Source organism: Cyanistes caeruleus, chromosome Z (genome assembly GCF_971803275.1).
Source record: "Cyanistes caeruleus chromosome Z, bCyaCae1.hap1.1, whole genome shotgun sequence".
NCBI classification, from domain to species: domain Eukaryota; kingdom Metazoa; phylum Chordata; class Aves; order Passeriformes; family Paridae; genus Cyanistes; species Cyanistes caeruleus.
Genome location: NC_141732.1, coordinates 55562614 through 55584476, shown reverse-complemented (window position 1 = coordinate 55584476; position 21863 = coordinate 55562614). Strand labels below are relative to the sequence as shown.

At 38.8% G+C, this 21863-nt stretch overlaps 1 protein-coding gene across 9 annotated transcripts in view; it reads left to right on the top strand.

The window, feature by feature from the left end:
- Window positions 1-20027, top strand: part of ZNF366 (zinc finger protein 366) — a 36768-nt gene extending 16741 nt beyond the window's left edge. For 6 of the 9 annotated variants that reach the window (XM_086866674.1, XM_023943696.2, XM_023943698.2 and 3 more), the window contains 5 exons: window positions 1742-1867; window positions 3000-4328; window positions 6364-6555; window positions 12263-12437; window positions 14113-20027. In XM_086866674.1, the coding sequence (XP_086722800.1) occupies window positions 3030-4328; window positions 6364-6555; window positions 12263-12437; window positions 14113-14648 (2202 nt within the window). In that variant the 5' untranslated portion in view covers window positions 1742-1867; window positions 3000-3029 and the 3' untranslated portion in view covers window positions 14649-20027. Of the gene's footprint in view, window positions 1-1291; window positions 1598-1741; window positions 1868-2879; window positions 4329-6363; window positions 6556-12262; window positions 12438-14112 lie in introns of those variants that run through there. The other 3 variants (XM_086866673.1, XM_023943695.2, XM_086866671.1) reach the window with 3 other exon arrangements.
- Window positions 20028-21863: the final 1836 nt, after the last annotated feature.

The window sequence follows — 21863 nt, the reverse complement described above, 5'->3', positions numbered from 1 at the left end:
TCCAGCATGGAGCTTCCTGAAATAGAAATAGGAGTGTATTTAGTGCTCCACTCACCTTCATGCTCTCCACCCAGCATTTCCAAGAATGATGGTATAAATAGAATCAACATGTCACAGATGATAGAGGGAAAATGCGTCTAGTTTTCCAACGTAACCTCTGCCTGGCTGGCTAGATACAAGCACACAAACACACACATCCATGTAAGTGCATCCCTCAGGAGGGCTACAAGGATGTCACGAATTTATCAGAGAGAAAACTGGAGAGGCCAAAGCCCAACTCGAATTTAGTCCAGCTATTGCCACAGAAAATAACAGCTTCTACATATCCATTCACATCAAAAAGTGGTCCAAAGAGAATTTTCATTCTTTGTTGGATGTGGGGTGAAACTTAGCATCAAGCAGTGAAGAAAAGGCTGAGATACTTCCTGCCTTCTTTGCGTCAGTCTTGCATAGTCAGATCAGTTGTTCTCGGGGTGCTCATGCCTCTGAGCTGGAAGACAAACAGGGAACCATAATCCAAGGGGAAATAGTCAGCAACCTGCTGCAAGTCTGTGGGACTAATGGGATCTACCCAAGGGACCAAGGGAGCTAGTGCAAGTGCTCACCAAGCTGCTTTCCATAATTTACCAGCACTCCTGGGTGTCAGAGGAGGTCCCAGCTGAGTGGAAGTTGGCAAATATGACTCCTACCTACAATTAGGGTTGGAAGGAGGATTGTAGAGCAGCTCCTGAGTGCCATCACACAGCATTTACAGAACAGCTCAGCAGAGGATCTGGCTCAGCCAGCATGGGCTCATGAAAGGCAAGGCCTACTTTCCCAACGGGAACTCCTTCTATGGCTCAGTGGAAGAGGGAAAAGCTATGTATTCTGTCTTCCTGGGCTTCAGCAAAGCTTCTCACAGCATTTCCCACACCATTCTCCTGGAGAAACAGACAGTTCATGGCCTCATGGGTGCATTGTTTCCCATGTAAAAAAATGTCAGGATGCCTTGGCTCAGAGAGTGGTAGTGAATGGAGTTATATCCAGCTGGAAGATGGGCACCAGTGGTGTTCCCCAGGGCTCAACTCAGTACTGGGGCAAGTCCTGTTTAATATCATTATTGATGAATGTGAGGATCAAGTGTACCCTTGCTAAGTTTGTGGACAATACTAAGCTAAGTGTGTGGACAACACGTGGGAGTGTTGATCAGCTGGAGGGCAGGCAGGCTCTGCAGAGGGATCTGCACAGGCTGGATCATGGGCCAAGGCCGTGCTGTGAGGTTCAACAAGGCCCAGAGCTGGGTCCTGCCCTTGGGTCACAACAGCCCCAGGCAGTGCCATAGGCTGGGGCAGAGTGGCTGGAAAGCTGCCCAGAGGAAAAGGCCCTGGGGGTGCTGGTGACAGCAGCTGAACAGGAGCCAGCAGTGCCCAGGTGGCCAAGGAGGCCAATGGCATCCTGACCTGTGCCAGCAATAGTGTGGCCAGCAGGAGCTGGTTGTCCTCGTGTACTGGGCATTGGTGAGGCCTCAAATCCTGTGTTCAATTTTGGGCCCTTCACGACAAGGAAAATGTTGAGACGATGGAGTGTGTCCAGAGAAGGTCAATAAAGCTGTTGAAAGGTCTGGAACACGAGTCCTATGAAGAGTGGTTGGGGGAGCTGAGGTTGTTTTACTGGAGAAAAGGAGCCTCAGGGTAACATTCTTACTCTCTACAACTGCCTGAAAGGAGGTTATAACCAGATGGGTATTTGCCTCTTCTCCCAGGTAACAAGTGACAGGACAAGAAGAAATGGCCTCAAGTTGTTCCAGGGAAAAAACCTCTTCACAGAAAAGGTGGTCAAGAACTGAACCAGGCTGTCCACAGAAGTGATTGAGTCACCATCCTTGGAGGTATTTAAAAGACGTATAGATGTGGTAGAGACATGTTTTTGCGGTGGATTCAGCAGTTAATGGCAGGAATTGATAATCTTAAAGGTCTTTTCTAACAAAAGTTTTCTGATTCTATGACTCTAGAAGGACAAGGGAAAAGGTAGCAGCGTTATTTAAGATGAACCAAAATACATAACTAATGTTTTAGATGAACCACAAATTCAGATGAAGTTCCTGGTATGACCATAAACATGTTCCCCGCATGGACATAAAATTTTGTCAAGAGAAAATTATTAATCTGCCTGATCACATTGTATCATCAGATAGGCCCAGAGCATTTTTAGGTGTCAGTTACTCTGGAGTCCCAGGGGTTTTGTTGACATCAGTTCTACATTATTTTTATAGTGGTGATTTTGCCCACCTGTTTAGAAACAAGCAAACAACAACAAAAAAATCATAGATAAAGCCTATTAAACTGAATGTAATTTGGAGAGTTGTCAAATGTCTTTCCTCCCCCAGATCTGCCAGGCAAATATCTCTGCGATTAAAACAAAGAAAATAAATTAATCTCCGCCTTCTTATTACAATACAAAGTGCGAGTAGCCAGGAAACATGGCGCAAAACCTGATGGTACACAGTGTCCTTAGATCACTTGGCCATTGTTTTCTCTCACAGCAGCACATGTTAATTATACAAAGAAGTTTAACATTTTTTGGCTTTGGCTTTTCATGTCACAACCATAATAAATGTGCATATTATTGTTTGTATTACCATATCCTTTAGATGCACCGCCAATTTCTAGAGCCTGCTCATGTGCAGCCAAGGACAGAATTTTGCCCACAACCAGACTGACTGAATTAAATTGGGCAGAAACATTGCCATGAAGTAGTATGTTACAGTACAGAAAGTTTATGGTGTAAAAATGTTGTGTGGGTCAAATCTGCTGCAGGAAGATCAAAGGTTTTTTGCTTTTCACTTACCAATATAATCCTGCTTTAAAAGGCCTTTGTCTTATATAGACCTAAGAAATCCTTAGTTGTATTTATTTAAAAAACCCAACGAACTTCAAAACAATAAAAAGGTCAGTAGAATGTTAAATCCAGAAAAACATGAAGAAATAAACAGATATGTAGTTTCTTTTGCTTACTTTAAGGAATTTGGGCCACAGAGAAGAAAATTGAATATGATGAAGAATGAAGAATCAAGTTTTAATGTGGACAGTACCCGAGCCTCTCCCTTCTCCCGCTGCCTGCAGCCACTCAGCCCTGTTATAAAGCCACACAGAACAACTCAATTTGATGAAGAATTCAGAATGCACCTCTCACATTTCCGCTATGGTCCTCCTTCTCTTGAAACCATGGAAACATTCCAAGGGTCCTTGGAAGGAGGGTCTCGTAAACGCAAGAGTATGCCAACAAAAATGCCTCCTCCCATCACCCTTGAGGACTCCTCATCATCACCAGATAGACCTGAAGATCACAATGATATAGGCTCTTCCAGTCTCCCCTTGGTGTTCCAACAGCCCACTCAACCCAAGTACAGTTCCCAGATGATTGACCTCTGCAACTTTGGTTTTCAATTCTACAGAACGCTGGAGCATTTTGGAGCCAAGCCCATTAAGCAAGAACCAGTAAAGCCTAACATGGCATGGCCCAGTAGCCCAGCATTCATGCAGGCTCCTTACCCTTATTATCCTAAAGTCCACCCCGGCTTAATGTTTCCCTTCATTGTACCACCAAATTTTCATTTCAGGAACCCTTTTCAAATGAAAAGACCTCCAGAACCACCCTTCAGGAGGGCTGAAGTAAGAGAAAGTGGTGAAAACAAACAGAAAGTGGAAAGAGTAGATGTCAACCTTCAGATAGATGACAGCTACTATGTTGATGTGGGGGGAGAACAGAAACGCTGGCAATGTCCCATGTGTGAGAAGTCCTACACATCCAAGTACAATTTAGTCACTCATATCTTGGGTCACAGCGGCATTAAGCCACATGCTTGCACCCGATGTGGCAAGCTTTTCAAGCAGCTGAGTCACTTGCACACGCATATGTTGACACACCAAGGCACTCGGCCACATAAGTGCCAGGTGTGCCACAAGGCTTTCACTCAAACCAGTCACCTTAAGAGACACATGATGCAACACAGTGACATCAAACCTTACAACTGCAGGATCTGTGGCAGGGGTTTTGCCTACCCCAGTGAGCTGAAAGCACATGAGTCTAAGCATGAGAGTGGACGAGAGAACATTTGTGTCGAGTGTGGCCTGGACTTTCCAACTCTGGCCCAGCTGAAGAGACACCTAACCACCCACCGTGGCCCTATACAGTACAATTGCACTGAGTGTGACAAGACCTTCCAGTACCCAAGTCAGCTGCAAAATCACATGATGAAGCACAAAGACATCCGCCCATACATCTGTACCGAATGCGGCATGGAGTTTGTGCAGCCCCACCACCTGAAGCAACACTCCCTGACTCACAAGGTAAGCCAACTCTCACTTGCATCTGAAGGCAGTACGAGGATTACAGACTACTAATAGAGATACATATAGGTACTTCCTCGGAAATGTGTCTCTTGCCAGCTGCAGAGGCTTACGCAGAAGCCCCAGCATTGGTGGTAGTCGTACCAGCCAGGTGTCTGTCAGGCTTAAGAAAGTACATGCAAATCCAAGTTTGTTAAAAGCAGGAATTCAATTAAACCCCCTGTGTCACTTCCCCAAACTGGATTCACATCTCTCTGTTTCTTGGGGTTTTTTTTGGAATGACCTACTGTAAAATTTTATATCCACTGTATATATATATATATATATATATATATATATATGTATATATAGTATATATAACCACCTCCCCAGTCCTCAAATTTTGAAGAATTAAGTTAATTTAAAAGATACATGGGTTTGTAGTGGACTGCAGGAAATAATAATAAAAAAAGTGTGTTATTATTCATCAGATTTTGAAGAATCATTATAATGAGACATTTAAAAAACAAAACAACCCTAAGAAAATTTCCCCTTTGTGCATATGTTATCCAGAATAGCAGTTAATAGAAATGGACAAGCAGGATCATAATCCTAGCCAATTCATATCAAGCGCCAGTCTTGCCACTGTTGACAGTGGTGTCAACAGAGTCAGCTTAGGATAGGAGAAAGCTTTGGAACATTTCTGAAAATATTGCTTTCAGAAATAGGAAAAATGTAATTGTTCTATTCAAGAAGCTCTGAAATTGACTATCCACTTTTACAAAAATAATAAGACAAGTCAAAACATCTCAGTTTAAAAAAAGTTTTCTCTTGGATTTGCATATTTTTCCTTTAACATTTTAATCCTGGCTTTTACATGAAAAACCTTAAAAACACAGAAAGCTACAGCACCTGAGTCTTTTAGTCATGCATTCTTTGAAAACCGGACCTCTACTTCCACATTCACTTTTTCTTTTCTGCTTCATGCTTAAAATTTCTGTTCTTTCTGGAGATTCCCTGGTCTTCGGATTTACCATGCAAGACTCCACTAATTGAAGACTTGGTAGGTTTTTTTGTCACAGGAAATTAAATGCCCCTGAGCCCTTAGAGAGCTTCTGCTTCTTTGTCCACAGCCGCAGGTGGTTTCAGCTGTGAATATAATTTATAGTACTTAGCTGACTAAATGCAGCCTCATATCAGATGAGCAGACAGTTGAAACTGCTGGTGATGTTCAGTTTTAGCTTAGTAATTAACTGTGAAAACCACTGACAGTCATTTCACATCTCTTTAAAGAAGGTCTGCAGAAGGATTAATTGCTCTCAGCACCTCACTAGCAAATCCTTATTGCCTTCAGCAAGTTAAACTCTTAAGCTGTTTGGTAAAAAATTCTTTGATTTTCATGGTATCTAAATCACTGTGAGAAGCTGACAGACCACATGGGCGGTCAAGAATATTGAATTATGAAGTAGTAAATTGAGTGGATAGCATAAAAAGTGATAGAAATGTTCTATAGACCTCATATAAAATGAAATCATTCCATTATGGTAACAGAAAATACCACTAAGAACAGGTTTTTCTCTTTGCAATAAATATGTCTAATCTTATTTAGTGATACTGTTTGACTACTCTCAGATTATTTTCTATAACTTTCTTCAAAATAGGTCTGTGCCTTTTTCATAATCCAGTCACATTCAACTATTAAAGGCAGGCACTACTTTAAACTTGTGGGCTTTTATTCTTGGTCAGTAATTGTATACATTTGATCAATACTTAAGCAGCAGAGCAGGAAAGGGAAGCTCTGACACTGACTGTGTTTGACTGATTTGTAAACAGACTTCATTATTTCATTTAGCTTACATTTTGTTTTACTTCTCTGCTTCTTAGAAGCTTGTAAGAATTTCTCAGGAGAAAATATATAGGTATCTTGAAAAATGTTAAAAGTGAAATAATTTATCATCAACTTTGCTAATGCAGAATGAATAATTCATAAGTTGGTGTACTGATGATTAAATTACCTAGAAAATTTTCCATCTACAGAATTTTTCATGTCTTTCAGGGTGTGAAAGAGCACAAATGTGGAATTTGCGGCCGGGAATTTACCCTGCTGGCCAACATGAAGCGACATGTCCTGATCCACACCAATATCAGAGCATATCAATGCCATTTGTGCTTCAAGAGCTTTGTGCAAAAGCAGACTCTCAAGGCCCACATGATTGTTCACTCTGATGTCAAACCCTTTAAATGCAAGGTGAGCGCATTTGTTGGCAGAGGCATTAATGTATATATGTAATATATATATATATAAATAACGTAGGTATATTTCTCTGATATTGCCACTTTATGATATGGCAGAATTAGAAAAACAAAACTTGCTAACGCATACTGCAGTTGCATTCAAAAATTAGCATAAACCAATCTGATTTTCTTTCTTTATCCAGGTTCTGCTTATGTAGCACAAAATATTGGAGGTAAATAGCTGTGGTTTACTCCCTTTCCCTTCAGTATCATTCATCCTCACATAGTTTTGGGGTCTTTTTTTTCTGTGATCATTTAAGTTTGAGGACAATAAACATATCAGACATTTGCTTAGTACAGCCATCCAAACAGAAGTTTAAGTGCTTAATAGCTTGAAACACTGGCAAAAAACATAAATCAAGTCATGCACCCTACAGAGGATCATGGAAAAGCAGCAGCCACAACTTCACACAGTGATGCTCTGCAACAGCTCAAGAAAGAAGTCAGAAAAAGCCACAGCAAAATAAAACTACAGAAGGGATTTGAATGGGCCAAGTGTAATTACCAGACTGAAGTTCAGGGCAGGGTATCAGTATGCTAACAAAGCCACCACTGAGACCACCTGGCCTTTCTACATTCTTGTGCAAATTCCAGTTTCCTTCCCCCCAGCACCGGAGGCTAACATTCCCTTTCCATCCTCTCTTCTCCTCCCTCCCCATAAACCTTTAAGGCTCTATTGACCCATTTACTTCTGATATTTTCCTTATTCATTATTTGTAGCTATATTCTTACTCAGCATTGGATGCTACGTCAGTCCTTTTTCTGCCTGTCTGGTTCATTACTGTAGTCATACCTTGTGAAGTCAAAGATTATAGGTTTTTTCCCCACTTTAATTTGTTCTAAGCTGGCTGTAAATACAGAGTGGAGCTTTTGCATAAGTAACAGCAGACTGATTTGAAAGCAATTTCTAGAACTCTTTCGTCCTACATCTTCATGGTATTGAATATTTTCTTAAAAGGAACATTTCATGAAGAAGCAGAGATGGATGAAAAATTTTTAATGGAATTATTTTTTCTTGAAAAAAATGTAGAATTTCAAAATGTCATAGGAATATACGATATTCAGTCCTAGTTTTAGTAAGAAAATGTAAAAATGAATCTTTCTGACTTCATCATTTTGCTTTCTTAACTTAAAAAAAAATTCATTGAAAAATTAACAGCAAAGACATCCAACTTCAGTATTTTGTTTTATTTTAATTTATGTCTCATGAGAATAGTATTTTGTACAGTACATTATTATATATTATATAGCTTACATTATTCTATGTTGATAAAATAATTTCTTTTACTGAAATTCTTATGGTGCAACATGTCAGGTCTGCAGGAGGTTTTCATTCTTTCATAAAATCTGCAAAGCTGCATTTTTGTTCCTGTTTGGTTGAAGTCCTCCTCTGACTCCTCAAACTTCAGAAAAGAAATTAAATTTTTTGCATCAGGTTTTGTAGGTGCAGTATGTAGATCCACATGACTTTTTTGGGTACGTGCAGATTAGCTGGAAGGCTGTGTTCAGCTCAGTGTTTGATGATGACAGACTACTGAAACTTGGAGAGGGCAATAGTTGGAACTGGGAAACAGAGTATCACCAGTATGTTTTCCAGACAGTAACAAAAGCTCTACAGGAACACCTGTTTTTCTTATTTTTTTTTACTTTTCTGTCCCCACCCAGTGTTCCTACGAGGAAAGAAACAAGCACAGTGAATCTATTTCTCATATGGCTGGAGGGGTACGAATTAACATCAGTGGCCCTGACAGTGAAGACTGCAACAATAAGCAGAAGCAGAATCTGGAGCTGCTTTTTTGCATTAGGAACATCCTAACATTACCTCTCTGACAGAACCCTCAAAGTCTCTTGAAAGCAAATATTTCTGACTGGTACTTGCAGGGTTAAGGCAATGACCAGATAGCAGCCTTTTGGCACCAAGCTCCTCCTCAGCAGAAGGAAGGATATAGCTGTATGAACAGCCTGCTTAACAATGGCTCACATGTCCCTGGGGAACCGCCTGCAAATAGATTTCATCTTGCTTTCTCTTGTACTTTTCAAAGCTTCCTGTTTTCTCACGGTCCTTTTGGACAGTTTACAGTCATTCTCCCTCTCCTTCTTTCTTTGAGGAAAGGAACACCCTTCTTATGAAGAAAAAAAAAAAGAAGAAGAAGAATGCAAGGGAAAGAGAGCACAGCAGTAGCCTTTATACTTCACCACATGCAATGGTTTTCTTTACCTTTTTCTCACAGCAAAAGAAAACATGATCTTTCCTATGTGTCTAATCACAGCTAAGCACATACTATCAGAAGTGACCAAGTAGCAAATAGTTGTCCCTTCTGTTTCCTCGTCCAGCTGCAGCCTGGATCTCAGTTTGATTATCCTCTGAAGAGTGAACTTGTCTGTAGCATTTACAGACCTGAGCCTAAGTTGCCTTGTTTATTTGTGTTCAAGAAAAAAACTTGAGGAGTTATGAAGGTATTCCACCAGCTGGTTCAACAGTACTAATTTGGATTTGTAGAGAAAAGTTCCATTAAAATTACTGTAGCTTTTGGTGCTGAAGTAATCAATGTATCAGACCTCAAATAAATGATGCAATGAATTTCTCTTCAGCCCAGACAAATATCTGCAACAGATGTTTTGAACACCACTTTTTTCTCCATCTAAAAAATGCATTTTTTAAACAGGAGTCAAAATCAAAGAAAATGTGAGAGAGAAGTACTTTGAGAAGAAACAAAACAAGTGACAAATCTAGAGGGACAATACTTCACGTCCTGGTTTAGGACAAAATCTAGGGTTGAGCTAATGTAGACTTTTCTAGCCAACTATACTGAAGTCCATTTCACCAGCCAGTGCAATGAAGTCTGTTCAACAGACTTGCAGTGGAGGTGTTCTCGTCAAGACTTAAATTTATTTTTTTTTTGTCTAAATTAGACAGTCTGACATAAAGTCTACGAGGAAACCATGTTGTTCATGATATCCCAAGTTCTCTTATATAAACTTCTCATCTCCCTGAGTGCTATGTTGCACTGTTGTGGGTTCTGCTGGAACTCCTCCCATGCAACTGTCTCAGGGTCATCTTTCACACTCTGCTCATCAGTGTTCACAAGCCTGTCATGTCAGAGAGAAAGAAAATCTTGCACAATCTTCTAGTATGATCTGCAGACTCAGGCTCTTAACTGAGCGTTAACCAGATTAAGTTGCAGTTTTCCAGCATATGAGTGAGAAACATATTTCCTTTTACAGTTGAATCTTAGATACTCATCCGAAAGGTGTCTCATGCCTTTTTGAAATGACCAGTAAAACAAATTATGCCACAGAGACCCATCATTCAGAAAAAAAATTTCCCTATCTGTATTTCTTTAATTTTCCTGCCACACCTCTGCACTCTAGTGCCATTTCCTCATGTCCCCAGAGGACATTTCAGGACAAGAACACATTACACATCTCTAAGATGTGCCTGACCCTGGGAAATGGAAAACCTATCAATTTTATTCAGAGACACAGAACTTTTATGCTGTAAAGAACTATCCTTTACCAAGTCCCTGTCTTTTCAGTTTGAAGAAAGAGAAACGAATATTGCATTGCCTTGAGAGAAAGCAACTAAATGCTCCTCCTAAATAAATTTAAATACTCAAGACCTTATAAAGATAAGGGTTTGAATGCAGTACTGAAGCCACTCCCCTACTCAACATGATTTTCCTTGACTACCAGTTATGACAGAGAGGATCTAGCTATAGGAAAGCAAGTTCTGGTGAAAACATGTCAGCCAAATTGCAAGCAGATAACCAGAAGCCTTCAGCAAAGAGGTGTTTGAGAGAGATATTATTGTTGACATTCTTGTAGCAAGAGTAATATTGACATGTTACAGGTTGTTCCAGCAGCTGTCAAGGTACAATCAGCTGCTGCTACTGCTGTTACTCCTTGCAAATTTTCTCTTCTCATTAGTACTCTCAATAGTAAACAAGAATCTGTTTCCTCACAGCTCTGTTTCTGAGCTATATTGTGGTTCCATCATTTCTCTGAGTGTAAATAATCCTGCATATGAATTTTCCTTGAATATAAAGAAGACAGTATTCTCTCCTCACTGGATGGATGACCCTTGGAAACAGCTAACTTACCTCTAAAATTAGTTAATCACTTTCAGTGGCTATTCTTTTTTATCACCAACCATCTTGTCTTACACTTTACTGATAAATTTATTTGCTAGAGTTTTAATTTTAGCAAAATTACAGACAGAAAAACACAAAAGGGTACATATGCAGATGAAGCAAATAGTTTTTTGAAAAACAAGTGAATGTTTTGAGACTCTTTCTTTTGCATCACTGGCTCAACTAGTTTTTGTTTTAAAATAGTACATCTGCTAATTTTTTTATTAATGAACTGATTCAATTTTCCCTCAAGAGAGGGCTTAAACACAAAGCACATGGTACTGTTTCCCCAAGGATCCTTTCACTATCTACATTTCATCCAGATATTCCAGCTAATGACTTTCTGAATTTGCTTCTGCAAGTTCTGTATCAGTTCTTCTGTAATACCCAAATAAATAAGATTGGAATTCAGGTTTTACAAAAAAGTCTGGTAAAAAACTGATGGAGTCTTAGTAATTTCTATTTAGTAATTTTATGCCAGATGGTTACCCTGTTGATGAAGGTTTCAGTTACTCAGTAATGGTGACTCTGGTTCATATAGTAATAAGAAAAATTTTTAAAAATTAAAATCCAATGGCAAGTCAGGAAAAAAAAAAAAAAAAGAAACCAAACAGAAGTTTGCAGAGGATGGAAATAGCCACTTGAATGTGAATAAAATTATAAGGAAAGACCAGAAGACAAATAAGACTGGATGACTGTATTAGTGATGTCAAACTCTCATGTCTTAAGAATACATAAGAGCCCAGACGACAAAAGGACCCATCTAAATAAACAGCAATGAATAAAACCCACCCTTATTGTTCCATCAAAAGGAAAATTTCACGATCAATGGCTTGAGCTGGCAGGAACATGCTTCAGGGAAAGCTGAGTCATTTTTGCAGCCTCATGACTGTTTAAACTGTAGCTTGTTCACCACAGACACTGAAACACAGCAGTGGATAAACAAATGATGAAAGAATCAGGGAAAAAAAGGGTGAGCAAGAAACACAGAAAAACAAGGAATTGCTTTTTTTAACTTTAAGCAGAATGTACAGCCATTTAATTTCCATTTAAAGAGCAGTAACATTCTGCTTGACTGTTTCACAGAGACCATTAATTGATTTTATTGTATAATTCCATTTCTGCTTGACATTGTTCTTGACTAAAGGCTAGATGCATAAACTAAAATGGAATGGTTCACCAGGGAGAAACCTGTACTTTGAATCTCACTGAAGTTAAGAGCCTTCCAGATTACTCCCTTTAGTCTTTCCCCTCCTTATAACATTGACTGTTTTTTGGGAATCCTTGAGTATGTGTGCTGGTCACCAATATTAAAAAATATCAGCAGTTCAAAATGCCTTAGATACTCAACCACATATTTTCAATCATATATTTTTGCCTGGAGGATTTTTGCCTGGAATTTGAAAAACATATTGCAGCCAAAAACTGCCAGAGTTCAAGTTGAGAAGTGTAGTTCTTATTTCCTTTAAAAATGTTGTCCTTGAAAAAAATGCTTCAAATTAATAATTTTCATTTTTATCATTTTTACAGCTGTGTGGAAAGGAGTTCAACAGAATGCACAATTTAATGGGACACATGCACTTGCACTCAGATAGCAAGCCATTTAAGTGCCTCTACTGCCCCAGCAAATTCACCTTGAAGGGGAACCTAACCAGGCACATGAAAGTCAAACATGGGGTCATGGAAAGAGGATTTCACTCTCAAGGTAATAATTTTCAGCAAGATTATTCTTTGTGAGATATTAATATGCATAGCAGTAAACACAAATGATCTTTGTACTACAGAGCCACAAACTTGTGCCATAGATCCAACACTGTTCCTACAGATAGAACCCCATAGGTACTATTAGCTATATTACTATAGTGTTACATGTCCCAAATAAATCATAAATTAATCCTAAATTGACAGAAAAAGAAAATCTGGAACACTTATTGTCCTTTCTCACTGCTTACTGGATTCCAGTCTGGAACAGGGAGGGAATCCTCAATGTGTCTACATCCAGAAGCCTTTGTCATTCTGTACTGTTTTGACACAGCTGGTGTAAGATGAAGGCCATAGGATCAAGATCCTATTTACAAAGAAGCAGATGAACAGAAGGGGATATTCCTCAAATACAAGTCCCACAGTATAACAATTTTTGACTATCGAGACCATCCTGCAAAGCATTTCCTGTCTGCCACCTACCACATATACTTCCTAAAGTCATCCTCATGGTGTACAAAGATTAATGCTGAAGTGGGGGAATATTAGAATATTTTGAGGGCTTGGGTATTCAAGGTATGTTTTTTAAGAGCTCACCAGATACGAGAAAATTTGTGAGGCCTGATAACTGTATACAAATCCTTTTACCAAATACACCTTGTTACAAAATAACATCTGCTATCCAGTGAGACTGCATAGATCCTTCAGAAACTGGATTCAATTACTGAGGAGAAAATTTAAAAAAAAAACCCTACAAAAAAAACCCCAAAAGCAAGCAAAATATTGACTTTCATAGGAATTTGCTATTGGGTGAAATCCTCACCTTGTATTGTCACTAATCTTTAATGAAGCTGGCTTATGCCTGCAGTATCTAAATTCTTTTGAAAATATCCTGATGATGTTTGGGGCATATTTGAGTCCACAGATGCCTCTTGGATAATCTGTATTTTCAGCAAGAGGGAAGACACTGACAAATACTAAGACAAAGCAGATCCAGGATTAGATGGTCATTTATGTACCCTGCTCAAAATCATCATTTGTTTATAATGATTTCCTCAAACTGAAGCACTATCTAATGCATAGATCTTTTCAGTTGATTTTTTCTCAGTGGATGAAAGGGGAAAAATTAAGGAAAATCATAGACTGCTGAGGCTGTTGTCTTTTCATTTTTAAAGTGTTAACTTTGAACTACAGCGTCCACAGAACAAATACATTACCAGGTTTTTAGTCTCTTCCACTCCTCTGAAAAATAAGATACAAAACCTGGGACTTGGATTATGGACTGTGATGCTTTAGATTCAAGTTTTCTTTTTAAAAAAGACTAGGAAGGAGGAAGTGAGTAGGTTGATTGGCAAAATTCAGTTTACAAAAGGCCAGACCATTTAACTTTTCTTCCCAGCTGCATCATTCAGAGTCTGGCTGTATAAAACACTGTTTTTTGTGTCCTAACCTGCCTGTAAAGTGTATACAATAGCACTCCTTTTTGCAGCACCTCAAAAGAGATGCCATGAGATGTAAACTCATGCAAGAGATTAAGTACTTGTTGATAACTGGATGGAAGTCAAAGGTAAAATATGAAATACAGAGACACCTCAGATTTTGGTTTTAGCCATGTATCAAGTAGTAAAATTTCCTATATATAATTTTTCCCTTTTCTCCTCCCCTCAAACCACTACAAGGTTTTGGAAGAGGAAGAATTGCTCTGTCCCAGAAAAATGTCTTGAGAAGCTTGGAACAGGAAGAGCCATTTGATCTTTCCCAGAAAAGCCAAGGGAAGGGAGTCTCATTTCATTCTGATGGTGAGAGTGCCAAGGGAAGCTCATGCCAGGAAGAAGAGGAAGACAACTGCTATGAGGCAGAGCGGTACAGCCCTGCCACGTACCATGATGATGACAACAAGCTGTACATGGCTCAAGATCTCTCTGGCAAACCTGAGTGCATGATGAAGGACTTCAGAGAGTCCTACTGCAAGGAGAAGGAAGAGGTGTTAAGTGAGGGAGGACTGGGGAAGAGAATAGGAAATTCAGACAAAGAGGAGAGACATGGAGAGGGAGAGCTTGCAAACAACAAAGAACATCTCAGCTTTCGATCCTTTGAAAAGGCCAGACTTGATCAGTCTCTCTCCGATTACTTGTATTTCAAGCACAGGAATAAGAGTTTGAAAGAATTGCTGGAAAGGAAAATGGAAAAACAAACAATGCTTATAGGCATTTAAAATGGACATCTTAAAACAGCTTGAAAATGGTAACCAGATAGATTTTAACATGAATTGTAAGCTACTAAAGCCTGGAAGTCTGTAGTATGTAGAAATAAATAAGCCAAATTATTAAAAATAATTTAGGGTAAAAGACATACATTACAATAATAAAGCAGCTTGAGGTCACCAAGAATTGCAATAGATACTGAAAAATAACACTTTTGTATTTATCCATTTAATGTATAACAGACAATGGGTTGGGTACAGAAGTTTACTTCCTATTATATGGGGATAGATAATTACATGCAATTTTCTACTTAGCAGAAAGCAACATACTCTAGCATCTGATTTATTATCTGACTAAATATATATGAACGCTTCTAATCATATGCCTCAAAAATATCTGAAAATACAAAGTATTTCACATTATAAGCCAGAGTATTATTATACATGGCATGCATGAAAATGCTGTCAACATTCAAAACTAACACAGTCCAAATACTTTGATTTACTGAAGTGACTCTTAGTTCAACTACTTACAATGAGAAATGGGAAACCAATTAATAAGAAATTATATTGTCTTGGGAGGCAGTAAATGACAGTTCTGTAAGAGTTTGAAAGGACTGGAATTTATTACAAAGGCTAGTCCTCTGGCATGAGGAATGTTTGTGCTTTGCTGTGTTTCAGCCAGTATGGGAGCATTCAGAAATTCTTGAAGTGAAATAGCATAGATTGTATTGACATTTTGCTCTACTGCCTGCTTTGACCAATACATTTACTGGGCAGCATCAGCATGCAGCATTCACAATCTTGCCATATTTACACATAACACAGTATGAGTCATTTAATAGAAAAATTAAGCAGCTTTGCCATTTATTTCTTCAGTTTATCATGACTAGTAAGGATAATGTTGAAATAACACAGACCTGATAAAAGTTTGTTTCAGAAGGCAAAAATCACCCTTATAGAACAAGCAGTACCTCACAGAGGAAAACCTTCTTCTTATTGGGGTCAGAAATATTCTCTTATTAAACACATCTTGAGCAGTAAGTTGCAGGCCTTTCAGACAAATTTCACTCATGCTATTTTTTCTGAGTAAAACTCGGATTTTCATCCTCTGATTCCCAAAAATAATATGTTTATAACAAACATGGAAAAAGCATATCCATTAAAATTCATTAATTGCATGAATACTTTAAACAATGTACTAGTTCCTGCAACTTCAAGAAAGATGAAAAACAGCCATGCACCATCCTATTAATCAAGAAAATTGTCTTATATCCTTCAGACATCCCAGCTCAAAATATATATGGTGCATGTCTTCCAAATATTACTACCTTCTTCACTTACCTGCCAAGTTCTTGATTTAAAATCATTGCAATCATGCTCTCTATGTAGCAAGTTATAATTAAATATAGTTGTCTACTTATGGCTTGCTAAGACAAGTCATTTAGCTTCAGCTCTCTGCCCCTATAAAAAAACCACACACCTTTCAAATTAATGAACTTCATGCCTACCAGTTAATCAGCATTCACAGGGCAACATCCTTATTCCTCACATAAAACTGGATTTGTGTAGTCCAAGGCTGCAGGCAGTGCTTTCCTTTTTCAAGGCTCAAATGTGGCATAACACACGCAGAAGTTTATGCAGAAAAAGCTGTTGATAAAAGACAGAGTAACATCCAGGTGATTCTTCTAAATTAACTCTATGTCTGATGTGTATATTTTTAAAAATTAAAATGTTATGCCAAATTGGACTGGAAGGTAGGTCACTTTCAGCCTAGAATTTAAAAAGTCTTTGAATGTGAGGTGTATTTTAGAGGTACATAGTCATGTTTCTTCAGGGATAAACTGTTCTATCATAAACATTCCTCTTCCTTGCTTTAGCTGTAAAATGATGCCTATTGAAATAAAGAACCATCTTTCTTTCAAGGTAGATATTGAGGACAAGAAAAAAAATTAGAAAATTTTTAGAGTAATGAGTGTAACTGTATTCTTTCTTAGACTATAGGGGAAATGATCATGTAGAAATTCAGCATGGTCTAGTAGATGGTCTGTCAGAAATGAGAGCAACTCCTTCAGTTATATTCTTGGCTCTAGCTTGTCTCTGACAGACAAAAGCTCCCATTTGAGCATGTATACAACCAAAAGCTGTGAGTAGTTAATTCTTAGAATTCTCTCCCTCCTTGTGGTGTTGTTTCTAGCTGTGCACAGCTAGATTCAAGATCAGTCGACTCAACCTTTTCAGATATATTAGTTCCCATGATAAGAAGAACAAGCAAGGAATTAAGGAATCTCTTTACAATTTCTAGAAAAGTGATCATGCAGGTGGGTGGAATTTAGAAAGTCCTTCACTTCTGTGGTGTGTAAAGAAGGAAAGTGTACAGCACTTCTATTGCAAAGTCTTGTTTATTAATTGGAGAGTGCTATAGGACAGCTAGACATTCCTTATCAAGAAAGAAACAAAATATTACATATCATTTGAAGTCCAGACAAATGGAGCAAAAGAGATATTTTCAGCAGAGTTCCACTCCCAGCCACTAATATCAATGAATGTGTTCTATCTGGGCTTCAGCAAAGCCTCTGATACTATCTCCCATGGCATTCTCCTGGAAAAGCTGGCAGCTCATGGCTTGGGCAGATGAGCCCTTCACTTGGGTAAAAACCTGGCTGTATGGCTGGGCCAGAGAGTGGTGGGCCATAGAGTTAACTACAGTTGGCAGAGTGTCACCAGTGGTGTTCCCCAGGAGTCAGTACTAGGCCCAGCCTTGTTTAATATCTTTATTAATCATCTGGATGAGGGGATGGAGAGCCCCTTCAGTCATTTTGCAGATGACACCAAGCTGTGTGGGAGTGTTGATCTGCTGGAGGGCAGGCAGGCTCTGCAGAGGGATCTGGACAGGCTGGATCATGGGCCAAGGCCGTGCTGTGAGGTTCAACAAGGCCCAGAGCTGGGTCCTGCCCTCGGGTCACAACAGCCCCAGGCAGTGCCACAGGCTGGGGCAGAGTGGCTGGAAAGCTGCCCAGAGGAAAAGGCCCTGGGGGTGCTGGTGACAGCAGCTGAACAGGAGCCAGCAGTGCCCAGGTGGCCAAGGAGGCCAATGGCATCCTGGCCTGGATCAGCAGGAGCAGGGCAGGGATTGTGCCTGTGTACTGGGCACTGGTGAGGCTGCATCTCAAATCCTGTGTTCAATTTTGGGTCCTTCACTCTAAGAAAGACATTGAAGTGCTGGGGCACGTCCAGAGAAGGACTAGCCAGACAACATCCTTGGAGGTGTTCAAGAAATGACTGGATGTGGCACTTAGTCTAGCTGACCAGGCGGAGATTGTTCATAGGTTGGACTTAATGATTTTAGAAGTCTTTTCTTACCTAAATTCTTCTGTGATTATGTGATTCTGTCACTGCAAAAACCATGTCTGCTGGAAGCATGCAGTCCAGAGTTTCCTGACTGACCTTGTAAGAGCATGTGCCAGATGTGTCCTTAGGAAAGGAAATCACTGCAGACAGTTCTGTGTTGTCTAAACAGTTAATCTAAATTCTTTCAACCACACTCACTGCAGTCCCTTTAACCACTTCTACAGTTGCAGTTCTCAGTGGAGCAGAAGCACCTGACAACCACATACAGACAGATGGAAAAGAGTCCCTGAATGGCAATACTATTTGCAAGTAATTCATAATGTGAACCCCTTTTTGATGCATTTTTATAGAAAGCAGAATATTTCTTCACAATGAGACTTCAAGATTCTGCCCAGTCACAAAGTCATACCAAGCTAATTCTAAAACACAGAAGTCTAATACATTTTTAAATAGTAAAAAACCTCATTTAAAACTGTAAACTGTCAATAGGAGAAATTACAAACAAAATTATTAGTGAGGTAAGAAGACAGTGCCAAGTGACCCAAGCAAAGTGATTAGAAGATGACAGTCCTCCCTACAGTAGAACATAATGCAAATAGGTCTAGGATACTTGTTACAGAGAGGCCTCAAGAGACAAATTAAAAGTGAAATAACAGCCTTCATTGTGAAGCACCTTGCTTTTCAAACATAAGTTATTTTCACACTATTTACATTGGCACCACTTTGAGAACAGACAGTAACAGCCTTTGCTTTTTAATAGCTTTGAAAATGCTTTATAGAAATTTGCTCTCATTATGAAGCTATTTCCCATTTGTAATTTTCAAGGGATTAGCTTCCTTATTTTGCCTTGTGTAGAGGCTCAGAAGTCCAATAGAGACATTGCCTGTGTCCTGGACATTGGGGGATATTTTCTTCTTTTTCTCATTCCTAATGTGAGTTTATCTATCGTCTTTTAGCTATGTTGTGGAAGAAAAAGTATTTATCTTACTATTATTCGTTGTTATTTGGGTCTTCAATTTATGGGGACATATGAAACTAAAGCCCAGTCTCCACCACCTCTGTATAACAGCACATCTATACCATTTCCTTGCATTGTTTATGCAGCCTTGTTTCATCCTTTTGGAGAGCATTACAGCAAATAAGAGTGACTACAAACTTGCATGGCTGAGATGCTTCCAGAAGTCCGGCTGAGAAAATATAAATTTGCCCTACCATAATGTATCTGGGCAAGTGAAGGCATGTGATTTGTTAAGTTGAGGCTTTTCTGATGTTAAGGGTAGCAGGAAGAGTTCTGCAAGACACTTTGGAGTACAGAGGAGGTGGAGGAAAAGCCAAAATCTGGGCTAGTAAAGTTTAAGGGTGAAGATAGACAACATATTTACAGGGAAAGCAAAGTTGTAAGTGACCTTGGGACAAGGTGTTTTCAGCCTGGCCACAAAGACTCAGCTGTCTCCTTGTGAAACTGAGTTTTCCTGGCTGACAGACCACCTTCAGTTTGTGACACACCACCTTCAGTTTGAGTTTCTGTGTTCAGAAACTCAAAGGGTAAAATACTTTACAATGATATCATAATTAAAGTTTATCCTGTGCTGTTTCCTGTAAAAAAAGATACTGGAAAGACCAAGTAATGCTACTGCACCCCATGTTTTTACAATTCTGTGTTTGTCTAATACCTATTCTTTGACTTCTTTCTTCATATGGTGCTGCTGGACTCTGCTGTTTTGAGTGTACAGTTAAGAGGTAATATAAGTACTGTATTTATTATTCCTAGAAGTTTTAATAATTAACAGTTTTGAAAATGTCATGTCTGCTTAGCTGAACAAGATGTAACAGAGCTAACATTTTGTACTCCTAACAGATTTTGCAAATACTGTGTTGCATATTTATTTCACTTAGAACATCGAGTTCCTATTTAAAGCCACTGCTCATGAAATGAACCAACTATATTTGTGAATCTTTAGTTTCCAGCTTTCTATCTCAATAGTAAAAGCATGCATGATGTATTGTATTAATTTAAGCAAATAAATATGTACTAGAGAAGCTGCTGTACTTTGTATTGAAGTGGGCATGGAGCTCTTGGCATTCTAGGTATTTTATACGGCAAATGCATGGGTTTGGTCTGATAAGGTCATTCTTCACTGAGCACCACTGAAGAGTGGTTCTTGTAAAGGGGAGGTGAAATCAGTGATGGAGGACTAGTTGGAAGGCAAGAACAGAAGAACTGCCAGAGAGATCATTTACACTACAGACTACAGATTACAGACTACACAGAGAACATAAAAAAATGCTCTGGAGTGATTCCAGTATTTGTCAACTGGGCTTCATATAAGCTAAAAGAGAAAGGTTTTTCTCATAGAGATTTTTCAAAGAACTGCATCATGTGAAAAAAGAGGAAAAAGCAACCAGAAGTATTGTAAGATTGAAGTCAAGAAAGCAGATATACCATTATAGCCTAAGGAATAAGCAGAAGACTGGAATAAGAGGCCTAATGTTACTTTTCTGAAGGAAAGGGTCACTTTTAAATTTTAATTAAACTCTTGAATTTGTTTGTTTGAATGAGATCCTGATTGATTTGGCATCATCAGACTTCACAGAGAGCACTTCAAACTTTTTAAGCATAGAGAAAGCAACAGGAATGTTTGCCATAAATAAAGACAACTCAGTAACAATGATAGATATCTTGTTTCTAATTCTGAGAGGTATACTCTTTAAAAAGTGGAAGAAGGCTTACGCAAACACTAGAAATACAGGCTGAAGGCTAAAAAACTCCCCAGAACTTAATTTCTTCCCTGTTTTCTCTTGCTTTCCCGGATGCTTTGATGGTAGGTAACAGCTACTATGAGGATCATAGACTACCTCTAAATGAGGAGGATGAGGATGTGTTGGAGAGTGACCTAGCTCATTCCCACATGCATTCCCATCCAGTATCAGTGAATCTCAAAGCTTCTCCTTTCTCAGTCACAAAAATAGGATTTAGAAATATATGTGTTTAGTATTTTTCACAAACTTCAATTGAGTTCAAAGCTGAGCCATGTTCACCTAAGTTTTCACTTACATTTTCAAACTATCAGAAATTAAGTAGAAGGGAAAGAGAGCCTCTCAAATGCTCCCAGGGGGCATTTCTGAGACAGTAATGACATGTTGAGAGGCTTAGAGTATCTAAAGGTATGGAGACAGCCAAATTAATACACAACCTCTTATCAAATTTGTCCCATTTATACACTCTTAGGCTCATGTAGTGTGATACAGCTAAATGTATTTGCCCACTGGTTCCTAAAGCAAAAGTCTGGTCTAAAAACACACGCAGGATGTCAGTAATTTCAGCATTTGCAAATGATGAAACATGCTGCTAATGCTGCTTCTATATATGATAATGTGTGATATGATGGTGTATGCTATATGATGAATCATATAGCATAAATTTTCCTAATGATTGCCTGTAATGAAACAGAGATCTGTTCAGAGAGCTGAACAGATACATTATGAATAAGTCTTCTGGTGTCCTATAATTTCAATTACCCTCTGTGATAAAATACATTTATCCCATCAGAGAAGTGTATTTAATTTGGGTAAAGCCAGACTTTCCCTTTACTGAATTATTTCCTGCACTGACATATTTCTTGTAGTGGGCACATTTTATTCAAAAGACCTCTATCAATTTACATCAATAGAGAATGTCAGCTTGAGTTTTTGGAGCTGGGATTTTCTGATCATATACCGCTACACTTATGAATGGAAAATCACTGAGGAATAAATTATGTTCAAGATACTAATTACCCAACTAAAAAATGGGTTGCAGTAAAACTGACAATGATGGGGTTGTGTGAAATCTAGAAAGGTATTTCTACTTTGTGGAGAACTGTTATGAAATTTATG